We start from the raw sequence: 19625 nt of genomic DNA, 5'->3' as shown, positions 1-19625 counted from the left end.
AAGAGAGTGTAAGAAACCATGCAGGGGGCAGTGTGTGGTAATCTGCCTTCCACATTAGATCTCATCCTGATGTCCAATAGTGAGAGACTGGCTTAAACCCTGAAGCACCGGGTTTAACATCCCTTTCAAATATATGTTGTGATGAGTTATGATAACTCTGGGTATTCTTGAGATCCGTATAAATGTCCTGTCTCTTGAAGTCACGATTTGTGACAGGAGCCCTGCCTCTCATCCCGTGAAAGCCGGAGAGGAAGGATTACACTGTGGTTAAATCACTGAATTGGAAATGGAGAGAGCAGAATTCCTGTCTTCACTCTGGCACAGGCTGCCTGTTTGGGCAAACCAGTTAATTACTCTGTGCCTCAGTTTCCCCACCTGCAACATGGTGGATACTGATACTTTGCTACCTCTCAAGGGTGTTGTGAGGGTAAAATGTATTCATGATTGTGAGGTGTTGAGATGTGAGGAACATGGATCTGGACATCAGGCCCTGAAATAAGGGTTAAGCACGGCAGAAGTATGGTCACTTCTCTTCAGTGTGCCCCCAATGGTGGCATCGTTAAAGGGGCATTTCCTGGGCCAGAATACTGCAGAAGAAGTTTTCGCAGAGCGAGCTGTTTGTGGGGAGAGGGAAGGGAGGTGGAGCGGCCCTGAAAAATGTATTATTCTCTGGATGTAAATATTTAAATATTGTTTGGTTTCTGCGAAATTAACGGACAGAAAGAAAACATCAATGCAATTGATTTCTTCCTTTGTCTCGTTTCTTGTTGTTGAGGTAATTGTGGTTTATAGCCCTCAACCATCCCCCAGGGCTGAATATGTTGTTTTCAATCTACAGCGGGAGGTTTTTGCATGAGTATAAATTCATTTCCCCTCACTGTGTGTCTTGCACAGTAATACCGGGCAGTGTCCTTGGGCTTCAGGCCGGTCACTTGGAGATACACCGTGTTGACGGCGTTGTCCCAGGAAATGGTGAATCGCCCCTGAACAGCCGGCGAATAATGTTGCGTGGATCCAGTCAGTTTGCTAACCTAGGGTTACCATTCGTCCGTATTCCCCCGGACAAGTCCGGATTTTTGAACTAAAAATAGCGTCCGGGGGGAATTTGTTAATGTCCGGACTCCGCCCCCCCCCATGCAGAGCACGCGCGGCTAACAGGGCAGTCGGATGGTGCCACTTACATGGGGCTCCGACAGCGAGAGAGAGTCCCTCCTCCCCCTGCAGCAGAGCTCCCTCCCTCCCTCCCTCCCTCCCTCCCGGCATTCGCCTCCGGCAGTCTGGAGCTCCTCCCCCACTGCTGCCCAGCGTGCCGGGAGAACGGCTCCGGCCGTTCCTGAGCAAGCTCCCAGAGAGACCTTAGGAGAACCGAAGGCCAACGACAAGGGAGCCAGGGGGTCGGAGAAGGGGCAGGGAGGTTCTGGAGGGGGCAGTCAAGAGACGGGGGGGAGGTGTCGGGAGTTCAGGGGGGGCTTTCTGGGGGTGTGGATAAGGTTTTGGGCAGTCAGGGTACAGGTAGGGTCCTGGGGGGCAGTTGGGGGGGTCTTAGGAGGGGGCAGTTAGGGGATAAGGAACAGGGAGGCTTAGGTAGGGGGTGGGGTTCTGGAGGGCAGTTAGGAGCAGGGGTCCCAGGAGGGGGCAGTCAGGGGACAAGGAACGGGGGGGGGGTTGGGAATTCTGGGGGGGGCTGTCGGGGGCAGGAGTGGGGAGAGGGATCGGAGGAGTCAATGGGACAGGGAGCAAAGGGGTTTAGATGGGTCGGGAGTTCTGGGGGGGGGCTGTCAGGGGGTGGGGAGTGGTTGGATGGGGCGTGGGAGTCCCAGGGGTCTGTCTGGGGGTGGGGGTGTGGATAAGGGTTGGAGCAGTCAGGGTACAGGTAGGGGGTAGGGTCCTAGGGAGGCAGTTAGGATGGGGGGGAGGGTCTCAGGAGGGGGCAGTCAGGGGACAAGAGGCAGGGAGGCTTAGGTAGGGGGTAAAGTCCTGGGGGGCAGTTAGGGGCAGGGGTCCCAGGAGAGGGCAGTCAGGGGACAAGGAGCTGGGGGGAGGGTTGGGTGTTCTGACGGGGGCGGGAAGTGGGTGGGGCAGGGGCGGGGCTAGGGCAGGACAGGGGCGGGGCTCCTCCTGTCCTCTTTTTTGCTTGCTGAAATATGGTAACCCTAGCTAACCAGAGCCACCCATTCCAGTCCCTTCCCTGGAGCCTGTCGGACCCATTCCATCTGGTAGTTGCTGAAGGTGACCCGGAGGCTTTGCAGGAGAGGCGGAGGGAGTCTCCGGGCTTTTTCACATCCCCTCCGGACTCCACCAGCTGCACCTGGGACCAGACACCTGAGAATAAACACATGTTAATAATCATGTTAGTTTCAAATATGACAAAATTCCTCTGCATCCCCAGTGTACTTAAAGAGAGAGAGAAAATACCTTCCAAAGCTGCCACAATCAAAACTAAATGGAGCCAAAGCCTCATTTTCCCAAGAGCTGGAGGGGAAAGTTCTCAGGGGACTGGCTGGTCACTGCACAGACCCAGGGGCTGCGGATTGTGTCTCCGGGTGCAGCCTGGGCAGAGAGGGGCACCAATTTAAACAGGAAACTGTCTCCCTCATTTGCATGCCCCGCATTATAAGAGACACACACTCCTGCTGCCAGTGATCTGACTGACTCGCCCTAGGGCTCCGGGTGCGGGAGTCAGACTGTCCCGTCCCGTGTGTCTGTGCAGCGCCGGGCACAGGGCGCTGGGTCCTCCTGACACTATCGGACCCCTGGGAGGAATGAACAGCTCCCTGCAGTGACTGTATTTCCTCACCCAGGAACTGAGGGCCTGGCTATTGTGAGGTGACATTGGGGATTGGGGGGACTCAGTTCCGGAGCCCCGTTCCACGTGCACAAGGGCCATGAAACATCCGGTCAGGGGGGTCAGTGTCTGGGGAGGGGTCGTGCCCCAGGGATCCATTGGGCTGGGCCACCCCCTGGAGAGGGAAGATTTCCCGTGGCGCTGGGAGGGATTTGGGATGGAAGCCCCTTTCCCTTCCCGGCAGTGACTGGCTACATTGAAATGATCCATGACACTAGGAACGTGATCTGAGCAAGCCTGGCTCATGTTTTGGACCAGGTCTGGGGCCGCCTGTGGGTGCAGGTGGGAGAAGCTCGGGGGGCAGGGTGGGAGTCTGAGGACAGAGTTAAGGTTTTGCAGTGGAGCCTCCCTGACATTAGTGGGCCGAGAACAGCATGTCTGGGAGTTTTTCTTTAGGGGAGAGTCGAGGGGAGATTCAGGCTACAGTGAAGGAAGATTATTCTGCATGGCTGATATTTATATTCGTGTTTATATTCTTATTCCCAGTCACACTCCACTTCCCATTTACACTCGGATTGTAAACTCGGTGGGACTGAGAGAGGTTTTATGGTCTGTGTTTGTACCATGCCTAGGACTATGGGAGCCTAGACTATAATTAAGGACATAAGAATGGCCAAACTGGGCGAGACCAAAAGTCCATCTAGCCCAGTGTCTTGTCTCCCAACAGTGGCCAGTGCCAGATACCCCAGAGGGAATGAACAGAACAGGGAATCACCGAGTGATCCACCCCCTGTCGCCCATTCCCAGCTTCTGGAGACCCTAGGCGCTAGGCCCACAACCAGCACCAAATCTGTCCCCACTAAGTATCATCATACAGATCATTTACTTAGTTCATTATTAATAAGCAATAAAGTGTAGACAGAAGCTTTCTCCTGGTTGTGTTTAAAGAAGTTGTATGACATGAACACTATGTATTTCTAAACCATCCCCAAGATGTAATATTGAGGGATACCAACAAAAATATTTCCATTCCCACTGACTTTCAGACCAGTATCATCATTCACCCTGAAACACAGATCTCCATTCCCATTACCACCCTTGTTCCCTTTCATATCCCCACACTCATTCCCACACACTGGAGAGAGAGAGAGAGAGAGAGAGAGAGAGAGAGAGAGAGAGAGAGAGAGAGAGAATGTTCTCGGGGAACGTTCCATAGACAGTTTCACTGAAGGATGCTCAGAGGATGAGGGTGGGTGGCTGGCTGGCTCAGTGCTGTAACAAGGGCCAGGCGAGTGAGGCACTTGCCTGTGGCACACAAAGTCAGGAGGGAGCAGAAAGTGGTGGAGAGGAAAAAAAAGCTGCTGGCAGGGAGATATTTATAACCCAGGTGATCTCCCCCCCCCCGACCCCCGTCCCTCAACCTGCTTCCACCCCCTCTTTCTGACCTGGAGCACTGGAGTTTGGTGGCTTCCCAACTAGACCAGGAGACATTATGGTAGAGGAGTGGGTCAAGTCTGTGAAGGCGGCTCTGCGTGTGCTAAGAGTACCTGAGGAAGATCGTGTGGACTTCATAGAGGAATACCTCAAGGGCCAGGCCAAGGCCACAGTAAAGTTCATGGCAATGGCAGACAAGAAAGATGTGGAAAAGGTGTTTGAACTCCTCCTAAAAGTGTATGGAGACAAGGTACCTGTTGGAACCCGACTAAAGGAGTTTTTTGAGAGAAAGCAGGAGCCTGGTGAAACTGTCCGGGCATACGCATATGACCTCCAGGAGAGAACAAGCAAAGTGGAGCGGCGAGACCCTCAGCGAGTTCCAGACCCAGATACGGTTCTGAAAGAGCAGTTGGTGTTGGGGCTCCGGGACGACTCCCTCCGACGTGAAATGAAAAGGAGGTTTAAGGAAGAGCCCAGTAAGAAGTTCCATGAACTCATGCAGGCTGCCATTATGTGGTCGGAAGAAGAGGAAGTTCCTGTGGCAGAGACGGCCAAGCCAAACCCGCAAACACAAAGTGGGGGCCTAGTGAATGCAGCTGCTGGGGAAAAGCTCCTGCCCCAAACACAGTTAACACTGGAAAGATTAAGTGAAGCTGTCCAAAAACTGGCAGTCCAACAGGGGGAGATGCTGAAAGTGATGACTGAGGTGATGAAAGGAAAAACCTCCATTAAAATGCCAAAGTATCCAAGGACACTGGGCAGGACCAGCTCTAGGCCCCAGCAAAGCAAGCACGTGCTTGGGGCAGCACATTTCCAGGGGCGGCATTCTGGCCATCCTCTTCCCAGGAGTTGAGGCTTTCGGGTGTTGCAAGGAAAAGAGCACTGGCCCGTGTGCTTACTCGAGATTCACGGGGTTTATTGTACAATTGCCCACTAGAAAAGAGAAGCTGGGTGCATGGAAAGCTAGAAGGAGCTCAGGTGCTGGGAACAGAGTCCAGGGCTGGACCAGACAAACTTCTGCAGGGTCTAGTTCTCGTTAAGATCTTCCCTTCCTTACTAATGGGACTGACCCCACTGGCTCTGGTGTAACAATTTGTGGGGTAAGGATTACTCAGGCTAGGAAGGGTTTTCAGGGCCACTCTCAAAATCCCAATGGAGCTGAAATCAAGAACCTCTCCGAGCGCAGACCTCACTGTCTCCAATCAGGTTTGCCTCTCTGGGCTCCAATCCATGTAGGGTTTAAACGGAAATCGGTACCGTTTCCAATCTAACCAGTTTGCATCACACTCAGAAACCCTCAATCCTGAATTTCAGGGGTGTGCAAGGGGCCATCACATCTGGGAAGAGGAGAGCACATAGGGGCTAGCACAGACGTGTCAGCCAATGCAGGGTCCCTTCGCTGGGCTGTCTTGTAGCCGCAATGGTTTATAATGTAAGAACGCAGTAAGGCACCTGACGGGAGAGATCAAACAGCTGGTTTATGGCTCTCCAGAATGAAGTTCAGCGTGACAGCTAGATCCCACGTGCATCGACCCTGTCCTCTAAGCGAACGTGGACTGGACCTTGGCAAGGCTAACACAGAGTTCAGAAGATTTCACACTCGTGTGTCTGGATGGAGAGAGAGATTCCAGACCGGGCGCTCCTAGGGAAACCTAGGGGGACCTGTCTGTACAGATAGGCAGCGTACACAGAGGGTCAGGCTGATGTACCCAGCCCCATTTCCGCCCCACCATCACCGCTGGAGCCCAATCCCCCAATCGCTCTGTATGGCTGTAGCAGGCTGCCCTAGCCAAAGGTGCCTGATCTGACAGAGCAGTGTCAAAAGAAGACATGACTCTAAAGAAACAGTGACTGGCCAGAGGGACAGGGCATAAGGACACGTTTCCAGGAGAGGCAATCTCCTCTCTCTGTGTCTCTGTATTTCTGCAGCACCCCGATGCTTCCACTGAGGCGGCTTTGGGAGAAGCAAAGACTCCCGTGAACGTAACTGTCAGACTCAAACACACTCCTAACAAAGGCGACACCAGACGCCATCCCGGGCTCATTCCACGCTACTCTGGACACCACGAGGCGAGTCAAGGACAGGCTAACTCCCCCCGCGTGTTCTTTGCTTGTCTGAGAACCAAGCGCTTTCCTGAGCTGCTGCCCATGGTGCTGGCTTGCAACCAGAGACCCACACGTGCTCCCTCCTGAACACAGCCCCTCTTCCAAGCAGCGCCCCGGAGAGATGGGCAGGTGCTGCCCTTGTCGCGGGAAAGACGCGAGGCGCTGGGTTGCCTGACAATTGGCTCCTCTCCCTCTCCTGTGCGGGCACATCCACACAAATACAAGATCTGCAGCGGCACGTGCTTTGCAGGGCTGCATGGAAAGGCACAGGGCTGGAGCCTACCCCCACGGGGCACTCAATGAGAGTTTTGCCCCAGGAAGGGCTGGAGAGAGAGGACTCCACCATCCTATTTCCAGCCTTACTCCTTCCCCAAGCTCACGACGGGTGGTGAGACCCCGCACAACACAAGCCCTGGGAGAGCTCCCCCGTGTCAGGGTGTAGCTGACAGTGGGGAGGGGGCCACAACAGATGTATAGATCCTGTCCAGACATTCTTATAAACTCCTGGGGAAGGAATCGACAGCGGACTGGCGGGGATCCGGATCAGTTCAGTACCAGGACAGGGTCCTTGCTGACAATGTTCCCCCAGAGCTGGCACCTTCCTGCTCATGGGGGGGGGTCCAAGCTCAGGAATTGGCCCGTGGTTTCCCTCAGCACATCAGCATCCACTGGCCTGTTGCACTTCGCAGCCATGTCCTCGCCGCGGGTGCTCGATCAGGGGAGAGAGGAAAAGGACCCCGCTAAGGCAGAGTTTTGTCCTCCCCTGTCCACCCAGCAGGGCAGAGTCTAGGGAAGGCAGGTTGTGTAGGTGGATGTGGTCTGTGGGGGTTTTAAGAGCGGGTCACTTGGTCCTGCAAACAATCGCCCTGTTCACCGCTATGGAAGCCGTGTGTGAAGCAACCGCAGCTCCCCCAGCAGGGATGTCACCGTGTGGAAGAGCTCATTGGATGTCAAAGGAGAGAAAACTCCGTCTCGGCCTGGGGCAGGCTGCTGTTTATACCTGTTGGGACTCCCCCGGCCAGCCAGTCGTGCTCAGGAACCCAATCCCACAGTGTCATGCGGGGATCGACAAGGATCTGTGCTGACTTCTCTCTCATGAGAGCAGGATCGGGGCCGCGGGTGGCGGAGAGAGTCCCGAACCCGTGTCACTCTTGCTAGGTGTAGCTGAGAAACACCTTTGGGGGCAGCTCCTCAGATGGTGGGAATGGTCAGCGCTGAAGTCAGTGTCAATTCACACCAGCTGAGGATCGGACGCTGCTTTCCTTTGGTCTTTTTGCAGAGCGATCAGAGCTGCAAAACCCGGAGAGGGAGGGGATACCCAAACCCAAGCGCCTTAAAGTGCAGCCCTGCTAGCGAAAGAGCATCCAGTAACTCGTGCGGATTATTGTCGAGCTGCGTGTAAGGATGCGGGACTCACCGCTGCAGCGCCTCCTGCTGGTCATCCTTGGGAATTAGCTCGCCAGCCATCGGAGCGCCCCCTGCAGGCCAGTGATCCACTGCTGCTTGGTCCCCGTGTCCCTCCCGGACCCTGTGCCCTGTTGTCTGGGGTGCTGCCCCCTGGCAGTTACCCCTCACAGCTCTGGGTCTCCCCCTCCCAGGGGAACCCCCACCCACTATCCCCACTGCGCCTCAGTCTTGGCTACTGCCCAGTCTCCATCTAGCCCCCGTTCACTGGGGCAGACGGCAGTGTCAGCCACTCATCACAGGCAAAGGGGTTCGGACCTGCTGCCTCTGCCTACCCATGGGCTGCCCCCTGCAACCAGGAGCGGTGCCAGGGTTTTTGCCGCCCTAGGCGGGGGTCCTTCCGCGCTCCTGGTCTTCGGGGCACTTCAGCTGCGGGTCCCGGAGCGATGAAGAACACTCCGCCGCAGAATTTCCGCTGAAGACCCGGAGCGAGTGAAGGACCCCCCGCCACAGAACTGCCGCCCCCCAAATCCTGCTGCCCTAGGTGACCGCCTAGGTCGCCTAAATGGAAGTACCGGCCCTGCCTGCAACCCAGTACCTAATAGGCCTTACCAGGCCTGCAGCCTGGGGCTTTCCTAGGCCGGAGCTCCCCGGCTCCCTTGGCCTTTCCCCAGCCCTGCTCCACTCCAGGCAGGAGAGGTACAGAGGGAAATTCCCCTGGGGTTCGATTCTCTATAACTGCCCCTTGCAATGTTGATGCAGTTGGCGTTACCGCTAGAGGAGGTAGGCGAATGGACTAGTTTGGTGCCTGTTCTCATCCACAGTGACAATGTCCATCTTCCTACGGAAGCCTCCTTTGTCCATTTGTTAACTATTTAAACAAGTAGCCATCTGCTTTTCCCCGCGGCTGCCCCTCGCCTTGGGAGCGGGATAGGCTGGGGGGAGTGGGGAATTTGGTTAACGCTGCTCATTATTTCCCTTCAAAGCGCTCCTAAAATCCTCCTCTGCCCTGGAGCATAAGAAGGTATTGACAACGGGCGGCTGGTTTGCTGAGGGGTCCCTGCCGATCATGCTGATCAATATTGTCTCACTGGTTCCTTGTCTCCCCTCCCCCATGTATCTCCCCCTGCCCATCTGTTGTCTCTTGTCTTACGGTTCATAAGCTCCGTGGGGCTCTGACCGGCTGTTTGATCTGTTTGTGCAGCGCCTCGCACAATAGAGCTCTGGCCCATGACTGTGACTCCAGGGGCCATCATGCAAAATGATAAACTAATCATTGACTTCACTTGGAGCAGTAGGAGCAGCTACTCCCTGGTGCCTGAGAGAAGCAAATAAATGTCACATACTAATTAGTGCTTAACTGTTTTCCTTTCCCGGCCTGTGTTTGATTGAGGCAAAGGAAGACAAGCCGCAGGAGAGACAACCTGGCCCTTTTGCACGCGTTTGTTTAAAGGATTGTGTCAGTCCTGTTGGTGCAGGGAGAGGAGGACGAAGGAGACAGACCAGCCTGTCCCGGCTGAGTGTGTTTGCTGCCATGGGCTCCCTGCTGTGTGTAGCTCCGGAGTGCCACCTGCTGGGGGCTTCTTTTTAAATTAACACCGGGGGAGGTTTGTGTCTGAGCTCAGACCGGCTTCTCCTCACTGTGTCCCTCGCGCAGTAATACACGGCGGTGTCCTCCGCTCTCAGGCTGGTCATGTGTAGGTAGAAATTGGAGCTGTCCTTGGAGGCTGTGAATCGCCCCTGGATGGTCGGGGAGTAGCTGTTGCTAGACGATGAATAATAATAAAGCAGCCACTCCAGCCCCTTTCCCGGAGCCTGTCGGACCCAGTACATGGTATAGCTGCTGAGATCAAAGCCGCTCACGGCACATGTGAGTTTAGTGGATTCCCCGGGTTTCTTAACCTCCGGGCTGGACTGGGTCAGAGCCACCTGTGCCCGGGCCCCTGGAGAGAAACAAAGCGGGCTGTTAAAAGTAATGTTTAAAAACAACAGATTAGAGACACTGACAGATACGGGTCTGTCTCCTTCTCTCTAGTGTATGTAGAGATTAATCTAAACACGCCCTAGTGACTCCCCGGATCTCAATGTCTTCCCACACAGGATGAGTTGTGGAGGGGATTTTCTAAAGCACTCACATTATTTGGGAGCACGAGCACTATTGACTTTCCTAGATACACGTTCCAAGATAACTTGGGAACTTTAGGGAAAAACCCTCAGCCCATGAACTGCAGAGTGATCTAAAACCGACGGGTGAACAGAGAAACAAACTCACCTGAGAGGCCAAGCAGGAAAACGCAGATTCTCAGCAGACCCAGCATGGTGATGGGATGGGAGCGCAGCTCTGTAAGTCCCTGGGCCAGATGCGGGGCCTTTGGCTGAGATGCCGGAGTCAGCGGTTAAGTAGGGAGTCGGATGTGGCAGCTTTGCATATTCGGGGCGAGCCGGGCGGGTGGGAAATAAAAGGGTCTGAACTCAGCGAGTGGGCAGGGCCGGGCGAGAGGCTGATGGGGGTGGGGGCGTGGCGCAGTGAGGGTCGGGGGGTGACCTGGTACAGTAGAGAAGAGACCAGAACTCTGAGCTGGAGAAGGGGGCTATGTGAAAACAGAAGGGGAAGAAGGATTCCCTGCCCCAGACTCGGGACAGGACCTACAGACAATCTGAGAGCGATGCTTCCTCACGGCCTGTTCCTGTCAGTTTGGCCCCTGGACCAAACCCCTCTCCACTGCTGTTTCCAACCCGCTCGCCCTGTCGAAGCCCATTGCATGAGAGCCCTCCCCAGGGATGTAGAACATGAAGCTGGGACAGGCACAGGCCCCACCAGTCCCTCTCCTGATGCTCCAGAGTTTCATAGTTCTCTGCAAAGAGCACGATGGGGTGTTTTATGGGCTGTGAATCAGGGACCCTGGGGTCAGTTTTGTCTCTGCTACAGATTCACTTTGTGCTCTTGGGCCAGTCACTTAGGCTGAGATTTTCAAAGGAGGCCGAAGGAGCGAGGAGTCCCATTCCCGTTGCCAAGCAGTGGGATGCAGGTACCTAAATCATTTGGGTGCCTTCGAAAATCCCAAACGAAAAGGGCTCGGTGCATTTCTTGGGCAGTGTCCGAAACAGCTGTGTTCAGGTGACAGCCAGGTGGGTAGGAACGATCCTGAAGTTACACAGGAAGCAAAACTGAACCTTTAACTACCTCCCCCCACTTGTCCTGATATATCACAGCCCGGTCTTGAATTGTTCAGCAGCCACAACGTGCTGCACAAGCACCATTCAGCCTTCTGCACATCTGTGCGAATAGTGGCAAAATGTTGGTGTGCAAACACTGGGGGGAGAGGGGATATTCCACCACCAGTCGTTATACAATGTCTCTGGCGTTTCTTCCTCTTAGTTCATGTTTACAAAGCGGGCTGAAGGGACGAAAGCTCATTATTCATAGTAACTGAGGCGGATTCTATTTCTGCATTGCCAGCCACTAAATAAGATTCTCTCTATTCCAGGGGTGGGCAAACTTTTTGGCCCGAGGGCCACATCTGGGTGGGGAAATTGCATGCAGGGCCATGAATGTAGGGCTGGGGCAGGGGGTTAGGCAGAGTGTGTGGGGGGTGCGGTGTGCAGGAAGGGGATAAGGGCAGGGTGTTGGGGTGCAGGGTACAAACTCCGGTCTGGTGCCATTTACCTGGAGTGGATCTGGGGTGGCTGCCACTGGCACCCTGTCCCCACTCTGTCCCCACTCTGCTCCTGGAAGAAGGCTCCACGTGCTGCCCTCATTTGCGGGTACCTCCCCGGAAACTCCCATTGGCTGTGGTTCCCCGTTCCCAGCCAATGGGAGCTGCGGGGGGTGGTGCCTGCAGGCGAGGGCAGCGGACAGAGCCCTCTGCCCCCCTTCCCCCAGGGGCCCCAGGGACGTGGTGCCGGCCGCTTCCCCTGTTTAGCCCTGCGGCACCATGGGGTGGCAATCCCGTGGGCCAGATCCAAAGCCCTGATGGGCCGGATCCATCCTGCGGGCCATAGCTTGCCCATTCCCTGAGCTAGGCCTATCCACGTGCTCCGGTATTGATTCACTAAACCCCCAATCCTGCAAACGCCTCTGCATGGGAGCCCTCCACAGGCACAACTGTTTGCAGGATCAGTGTCTAAGACAGAGCAAATAGCATAAGCAGCTTCTTAAAGTGACACCAATGAAAATACAATCACAGATCGATTTCTTCAAACCTTGGATTGCTCCACTTTATCCATACGACCACTCCCAGGTAGCCACATGCCCCCAAATGCCAGCAACTCGCCAGAAATCTTGGCACCTCCCCACGAAGCCTAATTCCCCCACCCCCACAGCCTGCTCTCCCCAGCCCCTCCATCTCCTGCAGCCTGCTCTCCCCACCCCGGCTGGGGCTGGGACACTCCAAACCCCCCACCCCCACCTCAACCCACTGACCCACCCATATCTCCTATTTCTCCCATCACCTCACCTTCTTCCACCTCCTCTCCAGGGTCCAGGAGGCACCTAATTAGTCGAGCTAGCCTAAGGGGCTCCGTTAATTAGGTGGGGGGGCCCTTCATTCCCTTCAGCAGGAACGTCAGACCGGGGCTCCTCCGGGCGGGGGTGGGGCTGCGTCTGGCTCCTCTGGCTGTGGGGCGTCTCCAGGCTTCGGCCGCGGGGGAAGGGTGCAGGCAGAAGGGGTGGAGCCGGGGGCTAGCCTCCCATGCCAGGGTGATTTAAAAGGGTCCTTTACCCTGGGTAGGGTTACCCACACGTCCGGGTTTCCCCTGGACATGTCCGGCTTTTCAGTCTTTAAATAGCCGTCCGGGCGGAATTTGTAAAGTTAAAAATGTCCGGATTTCCCCTGGACGGCTATTTAAAGACCCAAAAGCGGCGGTGAGCTGGGGCAGGGGGGCGCGGGGAGGGCTGCCTGCAGTAGGTAACCTGGGGGGGGCGCGCAGGGGAACCCCGCCCCAGCTCACCTCCGCTCCGCCTCTGCCTGCTGCCTTGAGCGCACAGCCGCGCCGCTCCGCTCTGCTTCTCAACCCTCCCTCCCAGGCTTGCCGCCAAACAGCTGTTCGGTGGCAAGCCTGGGAGGGAGGGGGTGAGAAGCGGAGCGGCGCAGCTGTGCGCTCAAGGCAGCAGGCAGAAGCGGAGCGGAGGTGAGCTGGGGTTGGGGCAGGGCAGGGAGCGCAGTGAGTCAAGGGACAGGGAGCGGGGGGTTGGGTGGGTCAGGGGTTCTGGGGGGGGGGCTTGTCAGGGGGCAGAGGTGTGGAGAGGGATTGGGGCAGTCAGGAGACAGGGAGCAGGGGGAGGGTTGGATGGGGTGGTGGTTCTGGGGGTCTGTCAGGGAGCAGGGGTGTAGAGAGGGATTGGGGCAGTCAGGGGACAGGGAGCGTGAGATGGGTTTGGGGTTCGGGGGGGCAGTCAGGGGACAGGCAGCGGTTGGATAGGTGTGGGAGTCCCAGGGATCTGGCGGGGACAGGGGTGTGGATAGGAGTCAGAACAGTCAGGGGACAGGTAGGAAGTGGGGTCCTAGGGGGGCAGTTAGGGTGGGGGGTCTCAGGAGGGGGCAGTCGAGGACAAAGATAAGGGAGGCTTAGATAGGGGTCCTGGGGGGTGGTTAGGGGAAGGGGTCCCGGGAGGGGGCGATCAGGGGAAAAGGAGCAGGGGGGGTTGGATGGGTTGGGGGTTCTGTGGGGGGCAGTCAGGGAGCGGGAAGTGGGAGGGAGTGGCTAGAGGGTGGGGCTACTCCCTCCCCCAGAGTGTCCTCTTTTTTCTAAATTCAAATATGGTAACCATAGCCCTGGGACAATTGCCCCCTTTGCCCCCGCACCCCACAGGATCAGGCCTGGGGACCCAAGAGCCCAGGAGGGGTGGGAGGCTGGTTGAAGTGGCCCATGGACTCCCAGAGGGAGAAACCCGGGGCCCAGTACCCTCACAAGGGAGGAGGGGAACTGAAGTCTAGCCCCTGAAATGGGGAAGGACCTTGGTTCAGAGCTGCCCTTGGGAGGGGACTGAACTATTGTGTGATGGGCTGAGACCAGGAGGCCCAGTGGGAGAACCTGGAGAAGACACTGGCTGGGACTGGCCCTTGCGGCTGAGAAGGGGCCAGGAGAGGGGTGTGAGAGGAGCCGTCCCCTGCAACTCCCCATCTGGGCAGGTGGGGCTGCCCTAGAGGTAGGGATGCAGGTGTAGAGATGAGTTAGGTGCTTGATGATGGGGTCTGCAAAAACCAGCGCAGTGAGCGGGGAGCTGCCTCATCTACCCCCTAGGACAGGGGTGGGCAAACTTTTTGGCCCGAGGCTCACCTCAGGGTTCCGAAACTGTATGGAGGGCCGGGTAGGGAAGGCTGTGCCTCCCCCAACAGCCTTGCCACAGCCCCCCCTGCCCCCACCCACTTCCCGCCCCCTGACTCTCCCCTCAGAACCCCCGACCCATCCAACCCCTCCTGCTCCTTGTCCCCCACCCCTAACTGCCCCCCAAGGACTCCACTCCCTATCCAACGCCCCCTGCTCCCTGTCCCCTGACTGCCCTGACCCCTATCCACACCCGCTCCCCCTGACAGCCCCCTCCCGGGACTCCCATGCCTATCCAACGCCCCCTGCTTCCTGTCCCCTGACTACCCCCCGGAATCTCCTGCCCCTTATCCAACCCCCATACCCCCTAACCATGCCACTCAGAGTACCAGGACTGGCAGCCGCACCGCCCAGCCAGAGCCAGCCATGCCGCCACACTGTCTAGAGCACCGGAGCAGGCCGGCGGCTCTCGCAGCTGCCCTGCCTGGCAGGAGCTCGCAGCCCCACTGCCCAGAGCGCTGGTGGCACAGCGAGCTGAGGCTGCGGGTGACGGGGAGAGCGGGGGGCTAGCCACCCTGGGCCAGCTGGGAGCTCAAGGGCCGGGCAGGACTATCCCGCAGGCCGTGGTTTCCCCACCTCTGCCCTAGGAAATGCTGAGGAGCGGTTTCAGAGGGGTAGCCGTGTTAGTCTGTATCAGTAAAAACAAGGAGGGGTCCTTGTGGCACCTTAGAGACTAACACATTTATTGGGCACAAGCTTTCGTGGGCTAAAACCCACTTCATCAGATGCATGGAGTGGAAAATACAGTAGGCAGCTATAAATATACAGCACATGAAAAGACGGGAGTTGCCTTACCAAGTGGGGGAGGGGTCAGTGCTAAAGAGGCCAATTCAATCAGGGTTCAGAGTAACAGCCGTGTTAGTCTGTATCCGCAAAAAGAAGAACAGGAGTACTTGTGGTTAGTCTCTAAGGTGCCACAAGTACTCCTGTTCTTCAATCAGGGTGGAAGTGGCCCATCCCCAACAGTTGATGAGAAGGTGTGAGTATCAACAGAGGGGAAATTATTTTTTGTAGTGACCCGGCCACTCCCCGTCTTTACTCAGGCCTAATTTGATGGTGTCAATCCTGCAGATTAATTCCAGTTCTGCAGTTTCTCGCTGAAGTCTGTTTTTGAAGGTTTTTCTGGTTGAAGAATGGTGACTTTTAAGTCTGCTATTGAGTGTCTGGGGAGACTGCAGTGTTCTCCTACTGGTTTTTGAATGTTACAATTCTTGATGTCTGATTTGTGTCCATTTATTCTTTTGTGTAGAGACTGTCCGGTTTGGCCAATGTACATGCAGCGGGGCATTGCTGGCACATGATGGCGAAGAAGCAGTTTGCTAGATCAATCACTGAAAACCACTTTGCCTCGGGCGGAATACTTTCCATCAATGCGGTCATGTCTGCCACCACTGGAGCCCGCTGTGGGGTGCAAGCATTGATCCGGCCGTAGTCTATAGTTAGTCGCCAGGTCTTCCCGTCTGCCTTGCGGACCGGCCAGGTGGGGGAGTTGAAAGGAGAGGGAGTTGAACGAACCACTCCCTGGGCTATCAGGGCGTCCAATGTCTCACCCACAGCGTGCTCTGCCTCAGGAAGATACTTGTCTTGTTCCTGGGGCGGCACCGGGGGACCCTGAACGACAATGGGCCCCCCCTTCCAGAGACCACAATCGGATTTATCCTGAGCCCCGACCCCGGGAATCTGCTTTTCCCATTCATCTGTCTCTGGTACCTCCACAGCTGCCACCCCCAACATAGAGCGGGTTAGCACCCCAGAGACCCTTCCTTGTAGATCTTCCCCCCAACCCACAGCGGGGACCTGCCACACGCAGCGACTGGCACAATCTACCACCAAACGGAGCTCTCTGGGCTGATCAATCCCCAGGATAACTTTGCCTGCCATCCGCCAATGAACCCAGGGGAGGTTAGCCACCAAATCTGCCAACTCCCACCTAGGTGCTGACAACAAGTTTCCTCTCCCCTCCTGGTCCCCATAAGCAGCCAGCACAACTGACCGAACTTGCACACATTTGGGGGGGGGGAGGGTAAAAATAAAACTGCTGCACCAGTTTCCACCAGTGCCACGCAGGGGGTCCGTGTCATTCCTACCCTCATTTGGACTACTAGACGCCCTTCTGATTGGGGGACAAGGTGGCTACCCATCGCCACCTGTCCTCTGGGCATCTGTCCTCCTGTGGGCTCCCCCAGGGGACTTGAACTGGCCGATCCAAGCCGGCTGGTGCTGCTCCTGATGGGGCCGGGACACCACTCTGCTCCCCTGCAGGAAGGGGTATCCCCAACTGCACGCACCGGAGCATCAGCTCCCCAGTGGGTTTCCCTCCCCCTGTTCCTCCTCCTGTTCCAGCAAAACCCACCAGAGGTTATTCCGCAGGCAGGACTGCCCCCTCCGGTTTCCAGACCGAGAGTCTGGTCTGCTGAGGTTTCTGTGATCTACTGCCGCCCCTTAGAAGCCTTGCCCATTGGTGGTTGTGGCACCGTCGGGGCGCTGAGAGCAGCCTGCCTGACTGCGTCCAGCTGGGCTTCCACATCCGCGGGTTCCCCGGGTCTCCACCTCCCGATCGCCTGCTGTACGTGGACTGGGAGACCCTGGGCGACCAGCCTCAATTCCTCCGGAGGCAGGACTATTTGAGCTATGGTCGGGGGAACCTGCCCTCCCTCTATGGCAGCCACACCCCGGCCACACAAACATGCCAGGTGAACCATTCTCTCCATGAACCGGACGGGGTCTTCCCCAGGCACAGCAGCCACCGAGACAAACTCTGCCAACAACGCGCACGGCCCCACGGCAGGCGTCATCCCCGCCAACATATCAAAGATACTATTGGGTGCGGCATGACCAGTTTGCTGCCGAGCCGCCCCTGCTAAATCTCCTCCCAACCCGGACGTGGCTTTTAACACCCGTCGGGTCTCAGCTGGGTTCAGTCCCTGATCCAAACACAGGGTCACCATGTCCCAGGCCCACCCGCTGAACCCGGAGCGCGAGGGGCCACCCAGGGTTTTTGCTAACTCTATTGCTTGTGTGGGAGTCATCTCAGTCTCTGCCATAGTGTGTCCAGTACTTGGGGCTGCCCCGCCCCTGGGGGCACAGGCCCATAGTTTTGGACCACCACAACACGGTGTCTGGGGTCCGGCCACCCGGGGCCTGGATCCAGGGGATCTGGATCACACCAGATATCCCCGTCCCAATCATCATATGGTCCCACCCCGCCCTGGGCTTTCACCCCAATGGCGGTGACCCAGGCTGAATAAGCCCCCCGGGCCCTGTTCTCCCGGGCAGACCCCTCCAGGACCAGATCCTTCAGGCAGGTAACTGCCTGGTTCAGAGCGGCTCCTGATTAACGTAGGTGCTTCTCAAAACTTCACAGATCAACATCATTTCTTCAGTCAGTCGTTTTCTGTCTCTTTCTCTATTTCTCTTTCCCGAGCAGTGTGGAAGGACGGGGTTTGCTAGTTAGTTTCTCTCTCAACCCCTTGGAATGTCTGTAAGATTGAATTTTGCTGGACTAGAACCAGTAGCGATTTTAGAAATATTGCGACCAGGGGGTTGAGGCTTGTCACTAAAGCTCATGATCCTCCTCTTTGTTACATCACTTTGGTCCACAGATATGTAGAAAATTCCCTCAAATTCCTTACCCGCCTCCCCTTCCATTTTCTTTCACTTACATGCATTTCAATGATGGGAATAACAGCTCTTTCCATTCTGATTGTCTCCCTGCACTGGTCAGAATATGCTTCCCCTTTTTGTACCAGTCCCTGCTTTGCTGTGTCACTGTGTCTCTCTGGCACAGTAATACATGGCCGTGTCTGCAGCTGTCAGCGAGCGGAGCTGCAGGGAGAACTGGTTCTTGGAAGTGTCTTGTGTGATGGTCGTTCGACTCTGCAGAGAGCTGGCGTAGTTAGTGTACCACTGGCTCGGTCTGTAGTAAATGCGCCCTACCCATTCCAGCCCTTTCCCCGCGGGCTGCCGGACCCAGGTCCAGGTGACGCTGGTGCTAGAAACTGAGTCTCCAGAGATGGTACAAGTGAGTGTCAGGGACTCCCCGGGTTTCACCGCTCCTGGGCCCGTTTCCTTCAGCTGCACTTGGGAGAGGACACCTGGGAAGGAAACACAGAATGAAACCATGAGCCAGGCTCCTAACCCCTGGGAGTGGGGAACATGTGAAAATTAAACATCCTGAGACCGCGCCTAAGCTAGCGAGACACCCAAATGCCACTGAATTACATTAGGATCCGGGCACTTCATTCCCTTAGGCTGCCTTGAATGGCTGATCTTCTGCAGTCACTGCAGCAATGAACCCTCCTGACCCCCGATAGACACGTACCTGAAGGGGCCTCCAGCATGAACAGGAAAATCAGTAGCAGGTTCATTTTAAATGAAGATGCAAACTGTCCCCAGCAGCCAGGCCCGGGCAGTTCTGTGTCTGGGGAGAGACTGGGGCTCTTCCAATCCAGGGTTTGTATTTAAACAGGAACCCGTGGGGGGGCGGGGGCAGGGATTTGCATGCCTGTTTCACAACATGAATATAAGAGATGACAGAGTTTGATTTTTGTCTACACACGGGGATCTCGCCGTGGGACGCATGTTCCCCTGACACAGTGAATTCAGCTCAGCAAAGTGTGAAACCGCCTAAGGTATTTGGACGCCCAAATTAAATGTAAATAAATAGGATTTGGTCATTTAACACTCCTAGGGGTCTTTGAGCTTCTCAGAGAAATATAAGTGCAGGACAGCACCTTCTTAGGAATGAAGGAATATTTGGAGAAGGGAAATTATACCTCTTTTCTTGTGGTTTTCGTTGGGATTTCAAAAGAGCCCAAGGGAATTAGGCACTTAAATGCTAACAAAATTCAGTAGGATTTGGGCCCTTAGTTCCCTTACAGCATCTCTGAAATCCTATTCCTGTTCGATAGAGATTAATTATTCTGTTGGCAAAAGCACTATATTTACTGTACAGTCCTAGATCCATTTCCAGTTAATAAGGGCTTGATTCAAATCAGGTGAGTGAAATGGGAGTCTTTCGGCTGATATCAATGTGCTTTCGATCACATGAGTTACTGGAGTTATATTTGCTGCCTTCAGAAGATAGTAATCGTCTGAGAATATAAGCACTACAACAAACAAACAAACAAAAACCAGTGCGGTTAGTCTGTGTCTGCATCTGTGTGTGTGAGAGTCACAGACAGGCAGCTGAAGACAGGAGTTTTCTCGCTCAGTGTCTCTCCGCTGCGAGCTGTAGAACTCCAGCGCCCCCCAGTGGAGAGTTTGTGCTTAGCCAGCGAGGGCAGGTTTTTGTCTGAGCTCAGCCCGGCTTCCCCTCAGTGTGTGTCCCGCACAGTGATACCGGGCGGTGTCCTCGGGCTTCAGGCCGCTCATTTGCAGATACAGCAGGTTGTTGGGGTTGTCTCTGGAGATGGTGAATTGGACTTTCACTAAGTCTGCATAATACTGTTGGCTCCCATCAGAATAAATGCATGAGACCCACTCCAGCCCCTTCCTGGGAGCCTGTCGGACCCAGCTCATAGTGTAGCTGCTGAAGGTGAACCCGGAGGCTTTGCAGGAGAGGCGGAGA

General features: G+C 55.9%; 1 pseudogene and 1 gene segment (V, D, J or C); both read right to left on the bottom strand.

Annotated features, from left to right (window-relative positions):
* Positions 1-827: 827 nt before the first annotated feature.
* On the bottom strand, positions 828-2461 carry LOC128846209 (Ig heavy chain V region 3-like; annotated as a pseudogene).
* A 15360-nt stretch (positions 2462-17821) lies between these two features.
* On the bottom strand, positions 17822-18458 carry LOC128846208 (immunoglobulin heavy variable 4-61-like). The segment is given in 2 exon segments: positions 17822-18150; positions 18378-18458. Coding segments are annotated over 2 exon segments (375 nt in total).
* Positions 18459-19625: the final 1167 nt, after the last annotated feature.

Source organism: Malaclemys terrapin, chromosome 12 (genome assembly GCF_027887155.1).
Source record: "Malaclemys terrapin pileata isolate rMalTer1 chromosome 12, rMalTer1.hap1, whole genome shotgun sequence".
Lineage (NCBI taxonomy): Eukaryota > Metazoa > Chordata > Testudines > Emydidae > Malaclemys > Malaclemys terrapin.
The sequence above is the reverse complement of the archived record's forward strand: the minus strand, read 5'-3'. Positions and strand labels throughout refer to the sequence as shown.